This window comes from Ambystoma mexicanum, chromosome 5q (assembly GCF_040938575.1).
Source record: "Ambystoma mexicanum isolate Mex_15411 chromosome 5q, UKY_AmexF1_1, whole genome shotgun sequence".
Classification (NCBI taxonomy): Eukaryota; Metazoa; Chordata; class Amphibia; order Caudata; family Ambystomatidae; genus Ambystoma; species Ambystoma mexicanum.
The window spans coordinates 693,875,363-693,894,157 of record NC_090933.1 but is presented as its reverse complement, the minus strand read 5'-3'; the positions used below and the strand labels follow the sequence as shown (position 1 = coordinate 693,894,157).

Below are 18,795 nucleotides of genomic sequence, written 5' to 3'. Positions count from 1 at the left end.
AAAAGGTGCTAAAATTGCTTTTAATTCCCTCTAGAGGTTCAGGGTAGGTGATGGCTACTTTATATTAGTTCAGGCTCACTTTAACAATGCTCCATGAGTTATTATCAAGTTGCAACGGATTTTAACAAAAGAAAGAATGGCGCTGCTATTTTGACAAGTGGAGAAATTGAGCCAAAATCGCAAATCGCGGTAAAATCCGCGAGTGCGTGAATCACGATTACGGCAAAAGTATAAGTATAGTAAAAGTAGCAAGTCGGATTTAGGTTCGTTGGAAAGCTTAGATTCTAAGCTTTCATATGAAAGTTGAATTTCGTTCCTAGCCCAAACGGTTCCAGAGATACGGACAATTAAATAAAGGTAGATTTTCGGATTTAAAGTAAAACTCAAAATGACAGGTGACAGCTTGCAGCTTCAGAATTGACAGGTGACAGTTGTGCAGCTTTACAAATGACAGATGACACAATTTCTAGGAGGCTGTTCTACTCAAGTTAAAATAGTTTGGATTAGATTATTTTAACTAAGAGATTGGTTCTGCACAGTTCTGCTAGGTACTCACAATATACATTTGAAATAGGCCTTGCCACGGATCTGGTCAGGTTTTGGACTGGACTCCGGTTCTGGTCTCGGCACTTCACAGTGATCTGGGTCACCTCTCTGGTTCTGCTCACAGCGGTCTGGGTCACTCTGGATCTCTGGTCTGTCTGGATACAGCGGTCTCTGCACGGCTCCTGGATCTCTGCACTGGTCCTGGCAAAAGTTCTCGGCAAGGGATTCAAGCAGCTCGCCCGGCTGTGAGTAGCTTGCAATGATTTGAGGCCTGCTGCAGAGAACTCAGCTTGTGGTTTTGGGCCTCTGATTTAGGTTCTAAAGTATAAGTTCTAGGTTCTGGAGTATGTAGCTGGAGTCAGTCTGAAACTGGTATCTTCTGGATGTTGTGTGGTCCAGCAAAACGCTCCGCAGCAACTGGATTTGACTCTCTCTACCTGTCCCAGCAGTCTCTTTTTATGTGTTTTGAAAATGGGTGTGTGCCTGGGCCTAGCTAAGCCTGCCCCTCTCTACTTGTCATTGGCCCAATTCTACCCTCTCCCATGATTGGGGGAAGGAAATGTGAGTCAGAGTGATGCTGTAGGTTTTATGGGTCAGAGGATCCTCCCCTGGTCAGTTTGCCCACAAATCTATATTTGATTCCAATACATCCTTCCCAGATATACAATTTGTTGAAATTACATGTGCACATTATATATTCCTTATGGTCCATGCTTGTCCGCCTCTGATCTTCCTGGGGGCTTGCATTAAAAAATGACAACATTTTGCGCTTTTTAACTGGTTTTGCAATATCGGACATTTACCCAAAATTACACACATGTGCGCAAGGAGTATGGACATTAATTGAAGTGTCAGATTTTTAACATGCAGACATTTGGAGTGAGACCCTATTTTCCGCTAGCAACCCCCCAGAATACACCACAGGGTCCTAACGCCTCTCAAAATGTTCACAGAAAAATCACAAAAATAATGATATTACTTATATAATTCTGACAAGTCCGCACTATGAGTTATCTATCTTTTTAAAATTATGCCCTGGTCAAAAAGGGGTGTGGCTTCCCACATCACAGGGTGGAACAACTGGTTTATCCACTTCCCCCAGGCTCAACTGCTAGCAGAGGCACTGGCCCTCCCAGTTTCCCCTAAGAGGAAGCCACTTTACTGCCCCCCAATATAACATTTGCCTGAGTCCAGGACAGGCCTTTGTTCAACTCCCTGTAGTCCCCAGCTGCTCCACCCCTAATCTAATCAAACTCCTTTTGGCAAGGGGAGTGGCTGAGCAGGTTTCAACTCCTGTCGGGGGTAGTTGTCAGGCAGAATCCAGTTTCATTAAGCCAGGTTTCAGCTAAATGTCACTTTTTGTTCCCAGTTTTCTACATTCAAATCAAACTGACAATTTTTACATATACATTAAATAATTACTTCCTTCAAGTCATTTCAGAATATAGTTTTACATTGTATCCACCTCTTAGCAAGTCTTTCCTTGGTCTGGTTTTGTTTAATTGGTTCAGTTTTACACAAAAGTCTGGTGGTTTTAAAACGCCGGCTTTCTGATAGTGGTGAGTACTGGTAATGCAACCATTTTTGGGATTAAGAAAATGAATTCCCCACAGTTCTGAGTTGCTTTTTTTGGCAATCAGCATTGCCATTCCCAATGGTTTCAGGCTACTGTGTGTGTAGCCCACTGGTGGTTTTAGGCAGTGCCCCCCTGTGCTCACAACGTAAGCAAAAATGGGTGGCAGCCTATTCTTCATGTTTTCCATGTGCACTCTCTGGGGAGTTTTGGCCATCATGATGTTTTCCATGCCAGTACTGCACAGTTTTATTGTAGGGCTTGGATGCATGGGTAAAAACATCCCACACTACTTGCACCTGGGTCATGGCTTTCGTGCTGCTAATTGAACCGAATCTTCCAGACATGGAACAAGCATGCCAAACCAATTGCATTAGTCTGTATAACGAAGGACCTTATAGCTTGAGAAACCAATGAAACACTATGTAACTGATTTTTCTTAAATGATACGTATGAAATGGTAGTCATGAGTTGTCCACCTGATACCGGATAGCCAATAACAAACCCAGCTCCTATATGATTGTATATCTAGATGTGTCCTTTAACCAATTACAACCCTTGATAGGTGTTTTACTATTGCCACGTAGCGCGATATCTTTCTGATGCACAAAGAGTGTATATCGCTGTTTTACATGTGGAAATCGCGGAGAGAATGAGCGTACGTCCGTTGATGTTCGTTGTAACTCCCCGCTTTAGATAATTGCTAATAAAACAGCAACTTGCCATCTTCTTGAGTTTGTCTGGTTATTTGGAATCAGAATTATTCTGGTGTAATCCCATCCAGTAACAGATGCACATTTCAAGGGCCATAAACTCTTTACATCTTCAGCCATCACAAACAGTGCTCATGCTTCCAAAGAATCATGGTGGATATATAAACTCACATCAATTGCCTCAATGAGGCGCTCCAATCTATTTAAAAATAGTTGGAGACAAAGAAGATGGGCACAGCTCAAGCAGAGAATAACATGGATAATAACCCGATGAAATCCTCCCTACATGCTTAATATGTTTGGTTTCCCAACCCATTCTGAGATTGGAATTTCCAATATGTTTTTAAGTAAATGTCTCTTATAGATATTCTCACGGTGGGCTCAATGAATTAAGACTATTATAATAATGCAGTTTTGCTACGTGCCTCAAGTAAAACAAGTACTGAATTTGCAAGAACAGCACAGTCAAGGCAGAAGCCGTGTGTAAATTAAGGATGAGCGATATGGCTCTACATGTTCAATATAGATAAGCACACAAGAAGGAAGCTAGATTTCCAGTTCCGTCTTGTAACTGCACGTTGACGAAAGTATAATTCGGAAGTGTTGGATGTCCCTGCAATAGAAAACAATTGACATAAGGATGATGTTGCGTTTAGTGACTAGGAAAAATCTAGTACTTTACATTTAAAATCTGGATAGTCAGAGTATAAAATATGTGCAAGATCCATTAGAACAATCTGGCCCTATGTAGTCAGTGGCGTAACGCGGGCCCCAGCAGTCCATGTGGTGTGGGGCCCCTGCTAGCACATGTCCTGGGAGGGGGGCCCCACTTGAAGAAAACAAATATGAAAAACTATTTTTTCACATTTTCTTTTTTTTTTTAAATGTTTCTTTTTGAATTCACTCTGCATTCATAAAGAAATTATTTCTGTAACAGAAATAATTTCTCTCCCCACCTTATGACATGGAAGACGCCAGAATGGAGGCCTGCATGTCATGGGGTGCGGGGAGCCCAATGACTTAAAAAAGAAATGGGTTATTTTTGCTGTCACTCTGCCTTCATAAAGACATTATTTCCGTTATGGTTCGTTCCTTAATAGAAATAATTTTTGCATATAAATTTCTGTAATAAAACTACAACTAAACAGTCCCAAGGATGTTCACCGCACGTAAAACAAAGAACCAGTCAGGACAAAAGGATACGAACGTCTGAATACACATGCTCACCAAGGCGGATCCACAAGAACAACACTTCAACACGACCCTGACCCTGAACCATTCAAAGCCTTAACCGACCAGGGTCACACTAGATCACCTAAGAATAGATCTCACACACCTAGTCCCACACCTGAAGATTAGGGTCAGACGCACCCACCAATCCAAATTGTACTCAATAGGATACAGTTGGATCAGCGCAACACCACCAAATCGAGTCGGCCCACGAGGAACCAGCAACATCTGAACCCACAGGTATACAACTCTAACGGAATCATAAGTACCTGAAACAGGATACAGACCCCACTAACCCAACCCTTAATCTTCTGCATACTTTAACCCACACAAACCAACACAACCATCTCTCTTCCAGCAATCCGCACCAACAACACAAACTTCACCCACAGCACTCGAGGCCTTCATCCGATCCGATACTAGCACCAAAGCCCACCCCATCAGGGTATACCGAGCTGAAGCTGCCAACAGCACACCACTTCTCCCACTCTCCTTCTCCCCACCTCCCGACTAACCCTACCCCCACCCTGCCTGTTTACAGATCCGCCAGAGCACCTGGGGACCAATTTCATTGGTGACGGTGCACTATATAAGTACCGCTAACATAACCTAAGAGGTATTTTAACATAGATTTACATCATAAAATGAATACATGAGCGCACCGCCGGATCTGCTGAGGCAGCCGGACCTTGGCTTGAGCAGTCCAAATGACTGTTCTATAGTGCCCTGTATACGGATATGTTCACGGTTGTATGCCTCTTCGTGCATGTCCTGTGGCCGTCTGAAGGGTTTCATCAGCCACAGCAACATGGGACATTGCAATAGTCTAAGTGACTAGTAACTAAGGCCCCTATTACAAATGAAACCTTGCATAGGGACATGAACGGACAAATCTTGTATATAGAATGGTGAATATGGAAAAAAGTAGAGGAACGGCTAACAGAAAAAAAATAAAAGTAGTGGAACACTATTCCTGACCGTTCCCGGTCACTTCGATTATTCCTCCGCGGTACCGATTTCTGCTTTGTAACTTAACTTCTCTCTAGTTTACCATCCTCAACAAATCAGTAGCGGGGGCAGCTTTTGGTGCTGAGAAGGCAGCCAATAGGGCACCAGTGGGAGGCTTGAGGGTGCAGTGGGCACCAGGGAGAGCCAGGAGTGGGAGCAGCCAACCCCTCCCCCTGGCTCCACCACTGCACACTCCCATCTTGGCCATCTACCTTCCCTTCGTCTCCCCATTTTCCCTCGCCCTCTTCCTGATTGCGTGCTCTGAAGGGAGTCATTCTGCATGTACCTTGCTGCCTTAAAAATTAGTATAAAAATCTAAATGGGCAATATGAGCTCTAGTTTTTAAAACAAATGTGATTTGATTTTAATTAATTGAATGCTGATAAAACCATATTTTTAACTTTTCACGAAATTAAATGCATTTTCTGCAGTATTTATGTCAACTCATTCGGCAATAAGAACCTGACGAATGGGCCAATCCTGCCACTAGTGGCCTGCTGCCAAAGTTAAAGGCCCGCCCGCTAGGATTTTATTGTCATTAGCAACCGAAAGTATGTAGTTTAAAAACAAACCTAAAAAAGGCATGTGAGATTTGTTTGTTTTCACTGCAATGCGGCATTTTCCGAAGCTTTCGTTTTCAGTATTCTCTGTGAAGCATAATAACGAAAACTGAGAAAGGACTACCCGTGACAGGAAGTGGTAGGGGATAAGCAGACACGACAGCGTGCATATTTCCTATTTTCCAGTTTAAAACAAATGGTTTATCTTCTGTATTTGTGCCTTGCAGGTGCTAATTGGTCTGCAGTTTGGGTGGGAGTGGGGGTCAGATCTGGAGATGTGGGTTATACAGATCTCAGACTTCATAGAATGCAGGCTTTCACGAGTCAATAAAACCAGCATTCTGAGTTGACCAACATGTGGGACACCCTTTGCCGAGTGCTCCACAAAATTAATAGAATGGCGTTTTTTCACAAGGTTTATAATACGACCGGATACCTTGGTTTGGAGCGCCATATAAATAAATAATGATCGACACAGTCTAAAGAAGGAAATGGAAGCAGGCATTAAAAGGTTGTAGAAGAATAATACAGGGACACAGGGCATGTTGTATTGCTTTGACAAAGAACAAACTCAGACTCAGAAAATCAGTGTTTCAGTCAAGCCTTTTTGGGGGTTGTCAAGCCGAGAAAAAAAAAAACACAACTTCCAAATAACAGTAGTCAGGAAGTCTGATGCTACCCAATCTTGTGAGATGACTCTGAGGTGTGAAGCCTTCGAAGTCTTCTTAAACTTGCTTGTGGTCTTTTCAGTCACCATCTCCCAGGTCTCTTCCCAGAATCCCCGTGGCCAGATGGGTAAACGTTGTCCTTATGTTTCTTCTCAGGAATAGTCTACCAGTGGCCTTACCGAGGAATTCACTTTTTTTGTCATGCAAGTCATTTCGTGTAACATTTGTAGAAAGGCATTATGTGTACTTCCATCGTATTCTGCTTGGAATTTTTAGGACTCCCCCTCTAAAACCGTTCAGTGAAGCACTTCTTTGGGGCGTTTGTATAAATAATATTGTATGTATACTGGCCACCATCACCTTTGAAACTCCATTGATACAAAACAGGAAAGAGAAGAGCCTTCCCAACAACCAACTATTTCAGTAAACAGCGACGGGTCTCTTACCTGTTCAAGCTCGTCTGAAATTGCAATACCTGTGAATGAAAGAGAAACAGAAGCGTTAAGAGGTGGGGTGCATGGATAAAGCATCTTGCACAGTAGATAACTTCAAGCATACATAGTTCTCCTTGATCTGAATCGCTTGAACCTGGAGAACGTCTCTGTTGTGGTCCAGGGAGACCCATAAACACGCTGTCCAGCCGAAGGAACCATGCTCCCGGGTGTGAAATGATTGCTTTGTGCGCGGGAAACAGGAAAGGTAATCTTGTCAAATGCCAACGTCAACACTTATTTCCGGGAGGCAGCGCGTGCTGTAGCCTCTGGCGAGTCATGTAACTAGATTTGAGCGGTTTGCTGAGGCGGCGAGAGCAGACTCGCAGGGCTTTCTGTTCCATGGCTTTGCAGCATTAGTGTCTTCCCATTGGGTTTACTCGGCTCGCTTCGTATATTGTGTAAAGTGACTGCTTGCTATTTGTGTGGTGCAATTCCACCGAGAAAATGTGAAAAAATATTACAACTTCACCACGGGAAAGGTTTTTGTGTTTTCCCTCAGGTGATATAGTTGTTCTAGGATATTGCAATGCCTTGCATACTGAGGGAGGAGTCATTATCGAGGGTCATTATGCCCAGTGCTTTGGGGCTGCAAGGAGAGGCCTATACATGATAGGCATGTCCTTAAGTGTCCCCAGCACAGAACATTAAATAAAGTTGGTTTCCTCACTGTTGCGTTGCTTTATTTTTTTGTTATTGTCCTGTGCTCGGGATGGAGGCCTACTAAGCAAGTCTAGCATTGCACTGTGCTATTTCATGTGCTCAGTTTCTTTTGTTTCATTCAATAGACTGATTGAGAAAGGCTTTGTGTGTCAAGTGGTCTATTGAACGAAACAAAAGCAATTCAACATCTCTGAAATGGCACCGTGTGATGTGACACTGGCTTGTCACCAGCAGGGCTCGGGTTCAAATTCCCAGCATAGAACAAAAAACAACAAATAAAAGGCTTTCCTCACTGGTGTGGTGGTGGGAGCTGAGACAGCCCTGGCAGTGGCTTGATCGAAGTTTTGAGAGGATCAAAGTTTCAAGAGACTGCCTGGGGCTATGCCGGACCAACTTACACCCTTGATTATCACAAGTGATAATGATCCCTCCCGAGTTCTATCAGACTATTAGCACATACTGTTAGTAGCAATACATGTTTTGGAATAAAGGAAATCGACAAACAGAGTTATAAAAAGTAAATGTTCTTATATTTTGTACTATTTACTTAAGGTTGTCTTCATAAGTTAAGCATTTAAATTACAAACTTGGTTATACTGAAGTGGGCTTATCATGAGCATGTGTTTGGCATCATGTAAAAGTAAACATTGTCTTCATAAGAAAGTGAAAGCATGTTCCAATATTTTACTTTTCTCTTTATTGTGTTATATAGGATGTTGCAGCAAAAAAATCTCCTACCAGAGAGGAAGTTCTCTGTTGAAAAACACCTTGTCTGGAAATTGCATTGTTGTGTTTCGTTGTTTATTTTTGAAAACAAATGTACAGAAGGCAGTCAATACCAGCAGTTATTGACTGCACTCTAAACATTGGGCCTCATTACGACCCAGACTGTAAGTTACCGCCTGGGTCGTACCTTTACCACCATGGCGTAAACTACGTTTACGCCATTGTGGTTGGCGGACTTACCGCCCCATTCCGAGGTTGGCGGGGCGGTAAGTGGCGTAATTAACAACAAGGTCCCTTAGCGCCATGGTGCAGGTGTTAAATCCTCCATGGCGCTAAGGGACCTCGGAATCAGGCGGTAAGGGTCGGCGCTGTTTACGCCGCCGTAAACCCCTTACCGCCTGGGTCCTAATGAGGCCCATTGTGATTGGCTGAGGCGAGTTCAATAACGATCTCCATGTGCTGATTTGCTTTATGGCATGTCCATATTTATATTTCAGTAATGTGTTTGGTGTTTTTTACATTGAATGTACAACATTAATACTGCTATTAAAAGAATACCTGCCATTAAAACTCTTAAAACATGAGCCAGGGTCTCCCATGGACGTACATTGAAGAAATAAAATCCATGGGCCAAGTAGCGGGCAGCCCACCTCGACCATGACCATTCATCGATGTGCGAGGCAGTAAGCCCACAGGCAGCTGCATGCATACGCCAAGTTCATATGTCTTAATTGAGGGAATTGTGGGCTTGAAGAAGCCTGAAATGTGACTTTCCTGTCATTCTCTGGCCGGCTTCCCTTAGCCCTCTTCCTGCTCCCACCTGTGTAGCTAAGAACCTTGAATCTTTGACTCCACACTCTCCATTTCTCCTCACATCTCTGACGTTTGCAAGAAGTCTAAATACCAACCGCACCTCCTCAGAGGTATTCTTCCTTTCCTCTCCTTCCCCCTGAAGCTTACTTTCTCTTGAGCTCTAGTTCTCTCTAGGCTTGACTACTGTAACAGCCTCTTTCTATATCTGCCTGCTTCTACCCTTCGCCCTCTGCAACCTATCCAAAAGAGGACCGCAAGACTTGTCTCTGGCCGCAAGCCCTGGGTTCGTATCTCTCCAGCCCAGAAATCTCTTAATTGGCTCCCAGTGGCTGCAAGGATTAAATTCAAGACACTTTGCATTGTCCACAAGGCTTTCTGGCGCCTGGGCCCAAAATACCTTCAACTCTCCCTCTGTAAATACTTTCCCACTCGAGCTATTCGCTCCTCTACCTACAACTACCTCAGGGTTCAGTCACTCCTCCATGCAACGAGTTGGGGGTAGATCTCTTTCCTCGGCTGGGGTCCCCCTCTGGAACAGCCTTCACTCTTCCTCCTCCCTGCTGATCTGTCTGCTTCGGTACCCTGCACCTGGTCACCCTCGGACTTCGGGCCCAGTTCCTGGCCGACCCATCCGCTCACCCGCACTGCCCCCTGGCAACCTCTGCGCTTAAGTCTGTATCTGTAATGCTACAGTCACCTTACATGCACTTTTCTGCGTGTTAAACCCTTCACTTACCACCCCGCTGGCTGCACTAGCAGTTGTTTTTTTATCCCCTGCTTAGCATTTTCCACTTTTCCCCTCGCCCTTTCCCCTGCACTTGTGCATTCTCAATGTCACAGGGCCTAGTAAGATCGTCGTTTTGTCCTCCCTTGTTTCCCCTCCCTTGCCCCATAGCGCTCTGAAACACTTGTTTAAAATAGATCATATCATTACTCATCTACAGATGCTTTCTATAAACAGAGCAGAATGCATCTACCGGAAGTTGTCCTACGTGTAACCAGCTTAATTGTGTCAAATAAATTGTGAAAAATACAAAATATAAAATAAACATCTTGCAAAAAGCTGTTGCATACACTACACAACAAGCGTGCTCCCATTTGTTTAATCTAAGTAAATAGTTTTTTTTATTTTTTATTGATGTTGTTGAAATAAATCAACTTTTCAATATAAAACTTTACATTCAATTGATCAAAAGATAAAGTATACAGGAAACTCATGATTGTTGAAATAACAAGTATAAGCTTGAACACTTATCAAACATTAAAAGGCGAGGTAGAGAAAATGTTTTCAATTATTATAAAACAACTGACAACAGGTTAAGAAATTTAACGCTCCCCACACACCAGATAAACAGAAAAGCACTGGAAAAAAACACTGGAAAAGACAATTCTTTAACAGGTCAAATTCACTGCATAGAGAAAATTAACAATTGCAATTTGAAGGGAGACATTTGTCGTGCACAATAATGTGCACCATCTTTCTACCGAGTCCAAATTCCCCAGATAAGTGCAATGCCATAAGAAACATTTCAGGCGTTCTTGTACTAGAGCTGGGCATAACGAAAGTATGTGTTCCAAAGTTTCTGTAGTTTTGATATCAAGACAAAACTTGCAAAAGGTTACAGCCCCCTTGGAACATTTGCATTGGGCCAAGAATTCGCGGGTATGCCATAGATTCATACGCATTCTCAAAAAGCCTGATCGTATTTTCTTGCAGGGGAACTTGAGGAGATATGGTTCTATATAACCCAACCTCTTGTGTCTGAATTTTCCAGGTATTGCAGATTTATATTGAAGACATTGAGTGCGAGTCTTGATCCAATCATTACAATAAATTAGCTGTTTTACCTTGTTTGGATTCGTCAAAAGCATATTAAGCGACGCATCTACTTCTACTAAGGTAAAATAGATAGCACGTAACCACTGCTTAACAAACTGATGTGTGGTGTGAAAAATATAGTTTGACAGAAATTGTAGAACATTATGTTCTCGATGGGGCATCAAACATTTCCGAAGAAGGGCACAAGTTCTCCATTGGTATTGAGCATTCAGGGAGGTGAGGCCTAGTTCATAACGCACCCATACTATCGGGATGCATTGTGGGAGCTGTAAAATTGTTTTCCAAAATTTGCCTTCTAACCGATCAAAGACTCCTGACTCCCATGGAGATTGTGACTCAAGCCCATATAAAATACATGGAACTGCTTTTTGCTTCCAGTAGAGACTGCCGGTTTCATCGTAAAAGCACCATAACGGTGCATTACGATTTTTGTCTGTGAAACGGCCGAATCAAGTTTGCACTTCACAACATCCAAATGGGCATTCACTGAGGCACTACCATCAAAGACCATACCCAGATAAACGTAACTTTGAACTGTAGCCAAATTTATGTGGTTAATAGACCAACTTGCGGTAGATCTCGACGTATTACGTGGTCTATAAATGACAATTTGGGTTTTAGCCGTATTCCCCCGTAGGTCATTGGCCACTATATAATCGTTGAAACCATCAAGAAGTTTTTGAAGACCACATGGGGTTTTCGAAAAACTAACACCAAATGGTCAGAGTACATAAGTGTCTGAATTTTACAGTTATTTATCTTGGGTGAGTCCGATGATATTGCCTCAAAGATCTGGCGAACGCCATGCATAAAATAATTAAAAATAGCGGAAGCCAAGAGACAGCCTTGTTTTAGGCCACGAGCAGTTGGAATAGCTCTAGATAGAAGGCCTTCCAGATTTAAACTAATACGTACAGATGTCTCACCATGAAGCAATTGAATAATTTGCTGTAATGTAGTTGAACATTCGTCTCTAGAAAGTTTCGCAGAAAGAATAGGGCGAGAGATGGCATCAAAAGCCGTATGAAGGTCCACAAAGGCAAAGTAAAGTGCTTGTTTAGAGTTTTGTGCTTGCGATTTAATAGCGTTGAGACAGAGCAAATTGATATTTGTGCCTAGACCGGATAAAAAAACCCGTCTGTAAAGGGTCTCTTGTGTGAGTAGCTTTTGTCCAATTATTGAAGTCCCGCAAGATCAGTTTGGAAAACAATTTGCCCAGAGCATCAAGAAGGGCAATGGGCCTATAGTTGCATGGAAGTGTGCGGTCTCCCTTCTTGTGGATTGGTACAATAATTGAAGTTTTCCAAGAGTTCGGAATATTGCGAGAAGTAATGATATTATGAAAAAGTTTATTCATTATTTTGGCCCACATTGAGGGATTCGATTTGAACATATGATTGCTGAGGCCATTTGGGCCTTTGGCTCGGGAAGAGCTAATTTGTTTGATATAGCCTTCAAGCATAAGCGGGCGGTGTCCAGTCATTTGGTCGACTACAAACTGGTCGACTGCAATTTGGTCGACGTCATTTGGTCGAAAACCAAATGGTCGAATTTTTTTTTTTTTATTTATATATGTGTTTTGTGGGTTTTCGTGTTAAAAAAAAAAAAAGAAAGAAAAAAAAGGGGGTTGGGGGGGGGACCCCCCCCAAAAAAAAAAAAAAAGGGGTAAAAAAAAAAAAAAAAAAAAATTCGACCATTTGGTTTTCGACCAAATTGATTCGACCAGTTGTCCAGTCGACCAATTGATTTCGACCAAATGACTGGCAACCTAAGCGGGCCACAAACAAGAGACCCACTCTCTGAGCAATCTGGTAATTGGACCAAGGGCGCAAAAGACGGGTCCACATACAAGTTGGTATAATGCTCAATCCATTGAGTCTCAGTTACGCTAACAATCTGCAAAGCACTCTGGCTTCTATGGACACATTGATTGAAAATTGCCCAGGCTGTATTTTTATTTGCTATTAACCTGAGCATTTGTTCGCTATCCGCTTGCAAGATACATGCTCTGTGTTGGTGCATCCAATTACGGTATCTGCATTTAGCCGCTCTCAATTGCTGAATACAATTCGACTGATTTAGCTTACTAATTAGCCTTTTTTTGCGATGATATTCAGTCTTTCTAGCCTTAACAAGGGGATTAAAAGCATGTTTATGTTTCTGAGCCTCTGTTTGATTACCAGAAATCACTGAATATTGAAATGTAGTTAGAAAATTAGTGTACTGTTTTGGATAAACAGAGTGATTATTAAAAGGGATCAAATCAGCTAAGGCTGATAGATTGTTATCTGACCAGCGAAAGCGCGTTTTAGCATTATTAACCACCAACTCATTCGCATAGTAGGACTTATTAGGAGATACATAATTCCAGTTGATTGTAAGGACTAACAAGTGATGATCACTATGCACCTGAGGGATTATTTGAAAAGAACTTATCTGTCCAGTTAAGTTGGTGTGGGTATACTATACATGTAATCTATTGTTGTGTAAACGGATCCCCTATGCCATGTCGGCTGTGATGGAATGTCACCCTGAATTGCACCATTGGTCATGTGGAAATTGCGATTCATCATAAAGGACGACCATCGCTTGACCTTGTCAATGGTGCTTTTCCCCTTAGGATGGATGCAATCAATATTGAGATCACCCACAATAAGGGTATCCGTAATATCAGGAGAGAGGAGAACCAAATCTAGGAGTCTAGTCAAACCAGCGTAAAAGGCAACATCAGTCAACACAAGGGGGTTGCGATAAATGTTAATCAAAGCAATGTTGTGCATTAGGCATGTGATTTTTACAAGTTGAATAAAGGCAGATACCGAGGCCCAGGCCTGAACAGCAAAACCTCTGGACATATTAACTCCCACTAATAGGCCTGATGATGGTCGACCTTTTTGGCCAGTTGTTCCATGCAGGAGTTTGCAAAAGCCAAGTTTCTTGTAATGCTATTATGTCCAAGATAGACGGAAAGGCAGCAATGGAAGTTTGTAAATGTACATGGCCTCTAGTATTCCAACTAGCAACACTAATGAGGTGTTCTTGCAAAGTTACTGGTGGTTATGACATATAAGACTGGGCACCTTCAATGTTATTTACCAAGAAATCACTTGCATTAGGGTAGGTAATCATTTGTTTCACATTATGACCCACATTTATGCGTGCAGGATCTTTTGCCAATAAGAAGCCCATGTTAAATTGTATTTTGGATTTCCAGATAGTGTTTAAGAAAATACCCGATAAATAGTTATTTAAAAATATTGTTTAACACACACATTAGTCACCCTTTTAGGGGATGTAATAGTCAGCTTTGGGGTTTGCAACTCTCAAGGAGCAAGCTGCAAATCCATGTTTTTTACATTTGCATATTTAAAATATTTCTCACTGTGACATAATTTTAACAAAGAGCACATGTGCAGGCAGGAGTGCAAATGAACACCCAACACACGGGAGGCAGCAAATCACCTCCCTAAAAAGCTGGGCATGTACATACAGTGACATCCCACATTCGGAGACAGCAGCTGGAGATTCTCAGGGCATTGGTGACCTTGTTCCCAACTGCTCCCAGTTCACCCTAACACTGCCCCACCCGAACCCGTAAGGCCCCCCCCTCTGCAGCCAACGTCACTGCACACACTTACCTCCATCTAGCCACCACACTACCTCCAACCTTCATCCAGCCACCACAGACAGAATCAAGGGATTTGTTCAAAAGCCACAGTCACAACAATGGCGACCATTTTTAGACTGGACCACCTTCGCTTTTACTAAGGGGTGCACAGCCTTTTGACCACCTTCAACAAAGAAAGTGTTTATTTTTTCCTGAAAACAAACCTAGCATCCTGAGCGACATGCGGGGATGCTAAAAGTGTTAATACTCTCGTTTGTAGGCAGTCTTGGCTGTAATGCCCATAAACCTTCATCGGGCACTAACTGCACTCAGGCTTACCTTAACTCATGCTAGTGGGCTATTAATGGCAAAGTTCCCAACAAACGTGGGTATTACCGCTAAAGTGACATACACTGCACTCTGCACCACACATAAATGACAACAGAACATTGTTTTATTGAAATTACTTCATAGTAAGAACTATTTTTCGCAGGGTCAGAAGATGGCTTTGCGGTTGGTGCCATGAAACGTGCCATCTCCAAAACTGCCGTGATAGCTCCCCCGGTGTTTTGCATTTCCCTTTTGTAAAATCTGAAGTTTCATTGGCGTTTTAAATGCCACAGCGAATGGAACATTGTTGGCTTAAGCTTTCCCTAAGAAGCCATTTTTAGTTTTAGCTAATACGTGACAATCAAGCACCACATATAAGCTGAAACTATAGCATTGGAGTACAGATGAGTGGGAGAAGGGGTGTGTAGAGGGGCACAGAGCTTGCGTGCGTTTGATTATTTACCTACCCATTGACTGTCAAAAGCCAGGCTAATCGCCACAGCATTGTACACCCACTACCTGTGCCTCTACCCAAAATATACGCTTATGCAAACGCTCTGAGCTAGTTCTATCAAGTAGTAACATCAATGGTTGTGTTGAATGTGGCATGCCAGTGTCATGTTTAAAAAGTAATTTGAGAGTTAATGGCTTAGTTGCAGCTGCAAATGTGCTAATGATGTAATGAAGCCTTTTTACTGCATGCAACTTCAGCCCCTTGCATTATTAGCAGTATGTCTGTCTTTACATCAGTTACTAGAACCAAAGTCTTGGCACAGCTAGTCCTTTTGGTTTGTGCATAGATATTAGATAGTCATTTGCCAGGCACTGCCATCATATGCTCGAGTATTCACACAATGTTGACAGTGTTTATATCCACATAGGCACACATTCATGCTGTAAAAATATACATAGGCATATTGAAAACACAAACAACTATCCTAAAAAGATGACAGACATACCATTTAAAAAATGCATTAGCAGATGGCAACTTTTGGCTCTCCAGATGTTTTAAAATTAAATTCCCAGCAGTCCTAGACAGCATAGTGAATGTTATGAAGAGGGATACTGGGAACCATAGTCGAACATCTGGAGAGCTGTAGTTTGCTGACCCTGCAACAACATAAAAGTTACCTTCTTATGGGTATTCTGTTCAGAATTTTCACACTGATTTAAAATATTGTCAGACACTAACGCTCCCTTACCCCCTCCGCCTCACCCAATGTCCCATTCCACACCTCCATTTTAGGAGTAACATACTTTACAATCACCCAGCACGGAATAACCCAAACCATTCCTAAATTTCCTCCCTCCGAGGCCCTCTCCCTTTGTGGAATTAACGCGGCACTGCTTTCAAATGAGATTCCTCTTTTTTACCCGCTTGGCTATTACTTACAACATTGACTTTATATATCAGGTATGAAATATATTGTGTACATATATTTAAAAAACAAGGGGGGTTCTGGGAGTTTCTCTACTGCCGGCCTATATCCCGGGTTAGAGTCTCAACCAGAGTCTTTAGCTCACCATCCCTTCACAGAAAATAATTTACCACTACATATCAGTCTTTCTGAAGGGCAGTCGAGCATCGAAATGCCTGGCAATTCCCTTCTGAACAAGAGTACCAACAGCAACCCCAGACACGTGTATATGACTGGTTGGGTCTCGTCAGTGAGGTCGAGCTGTGCTTCTCTAAGAACAGTGAGCAAGGGTTCCACGTCTGGATTACCCTAGTAATTTAGGGTGAAAACCCAAAGCTACTTAATATGCAAAAACAAGGGGGGGTTCTGCTACTTGTGTTTTGCCAAAGTACATGTATTTCAGACACAGGCAAAACAGTTTAAATAAAATATCACATATGTCATGCCTATGGCATAAATATATGAAACAGCAGTGAAAATGAAGAGCAACATATTATTTAGTGAAAGCACTTATTTTGTAAATAGGTAGGTAATGAAAGGTTTCCCAAATTTTAAGTGTTACATACATTTGTTTCACACACAAGTCTATGTACCATGTTTATTTGCAGTGGAAAATAGCCCATATCAGCAACTCTCACAACGCAGAATATTTTTACCAGGTCATGCTAAATTTGGTAAACTTAAAAAGCCACCCGGGGGGGCGCTGTTGCACAAACAGATGGAGGAGACATGCAGCCCGCTCACTCTGCACTGACGAAGTGGGCCGTAGGTGAACAACACCATTTCCAGCCACACTTGACTTGACTGCATAAACGACCTGACCCAGAGGGGTGAACACGTACTGCAGGTGCAGGCGGGAGGAGAACGAGAAGAAAGCCAGGGATCTGGGTGAAATCAGAGGAGCGGCAGAGCCGGGAGACGGGGGATGGGCCAGCAAGATTGGCACTATAGAACGTTCATAGGATGAGGAACAGGGTTTGGTCAGAGTGATGGGGAGCACCAAGAAGGTATGCAAAATTAGGCAAGGGTGCCAAAACCACCCTCTACCCTGTCCCCCCTCACCCGTCCCTTGTTTTACCGAGCTAGATGATAGAGAGCCTGGTGGAGTGACATTGGCACACACATTGCGCTGGGCCAGAAGGAAAGAGCTGTGGGTCTAGTAGGGCATTCCTGTTGCCCAAGCAGCAGTCAATCACTGGGAGTACCAAACATGGGTGCTACATCATGGGAAGTAGTGAACAGTGTTTCTGGATACAAGGGGTAATCATGGGAGGCTGAAGAATCGTCTCTGCCTTGGTCTCAGGACAGGAGTGAGACTTTGGTGACTGTAGACATGATGGAGGAGACATACCCTCCTAGGGAGTAAGGAGATTAGGATTGAGGTGCTGGTCTCTGGTACAATGCTGCCTGGAACACAATTCTGGTTGTGATTGGGAGGGTAACATCATACTGGCATCTGGAAAAAAGATAAGAGATAAGGAGAAACACAAGAAAGCAACAGCCCAGCCGAAAATAGATGCCCATACTACTTGTGGACTCGGATCCCCAAAAGAAATGGAAGCATGTAAATTGGAATCCCGAAGTGAAGGAGTGGTGGAGGCAGGTCAATCAATGCAAGACATCCTGAGAGCAATATAGGAGGTGAGAACGATGCTAGCATTTAAAAACAGATAAGGTAGGGTTGGATGTCAGGCTGCTGAGATCGGACCTCCATAACTTATCACAGAGTTGGAGACACTGAAAAAAATAATTTTGTATATGGATGATATAACGACTCCCCTGCAGGTCCTGATCAAGAAAACACTTGAGCTTGAGGAACAAATGGAAGATGCGGAAGAGACAGCAAGGGGGAACAAAATATGGATTAATGGCCATCTGTCGAAGACCGAAGGATCCTCCATGAAGCTGTTTTTGGTAGGGTGGTTGAAGGAATGGGTGGGCTCGAATAGGCTTTCCACTTTCTTTTCAATAGAAAGGGCCCTTAGGGTGCCGAACAGTGCACCTATACCGGTGAAGCTACTCAACTACCCGGACAGGGAATAAATATTGCAGGTGGCAAGGAAGAATGGCACCTTAGACGTCAACGTAGCGAGGGCCGCCTTACACCTTGACTTCACACGAGCAGTCCAAAAAGCCTGACAATCAATTGAATCAGTGCAGAAGTGCGGAAGAAACTCAGGGTGAAGGAGATCAAAAATGCCACGATATACCCAGCAACACTCAGGGTAATAGGTCCCCGAGGAGTCCAGTTCTTGACAAATCCAACAGAGGCATGGACTGGGCGGAGACTGTAAACTCGAATAAAGGAGGAAGACTGGTGGGACCGAGAAGGGAGGATAAGGCAACCAGTGACTGGGGAAGATCAACAGGAGAATGAAGGTGGGCTTTGTGAGAAACCTGAAGGTGTCTCACCCGCTAGTCCCCGGGATCTGTCATCCAGGTGGCCAGGACACGGCCATCGCTTTTGGGTCTAGTTCCTAGGGGTGGATCAGTGTGGGAGGATCACCTGGATGGGGGGGGGGGTCTTCAGGGAGTTGAAGTGGGACACTGGAAGGCGAGACCTTTACCACACCCTACCAGGTAGGATACTTAGGAACTCAACCCCCATT

At 43.2% G+C, this 18,795-nt stretch overlaps 1 protein-coding gene across 3 annotated transcripts in view; it reads right to left on the bottom strand.

The window, feature by feature from the left end:
• C5QH8orf34 (chromosome 5q C8orf34 homolog) overlaps positions 1–18,795 on the bottom strand; it is a 1,794,780-nt gene that overhangs the window by 1,271,424 nt on the left and 504,561 nt on the right. For all 3 annotated transcript variants that reach the window (XM_069621157.1, XM_069621156.1, XM_069621158.1), the window contains exon 5: positions 6,745–6,773. In XM_069621157.1, the coding sequence (XP_069477258.1) occupies positions 6,745–6,773 (29 nt within the window). The remainder of the gene's footprint in view (positions 1–6,744; positions 6,774–18,795) is intronic.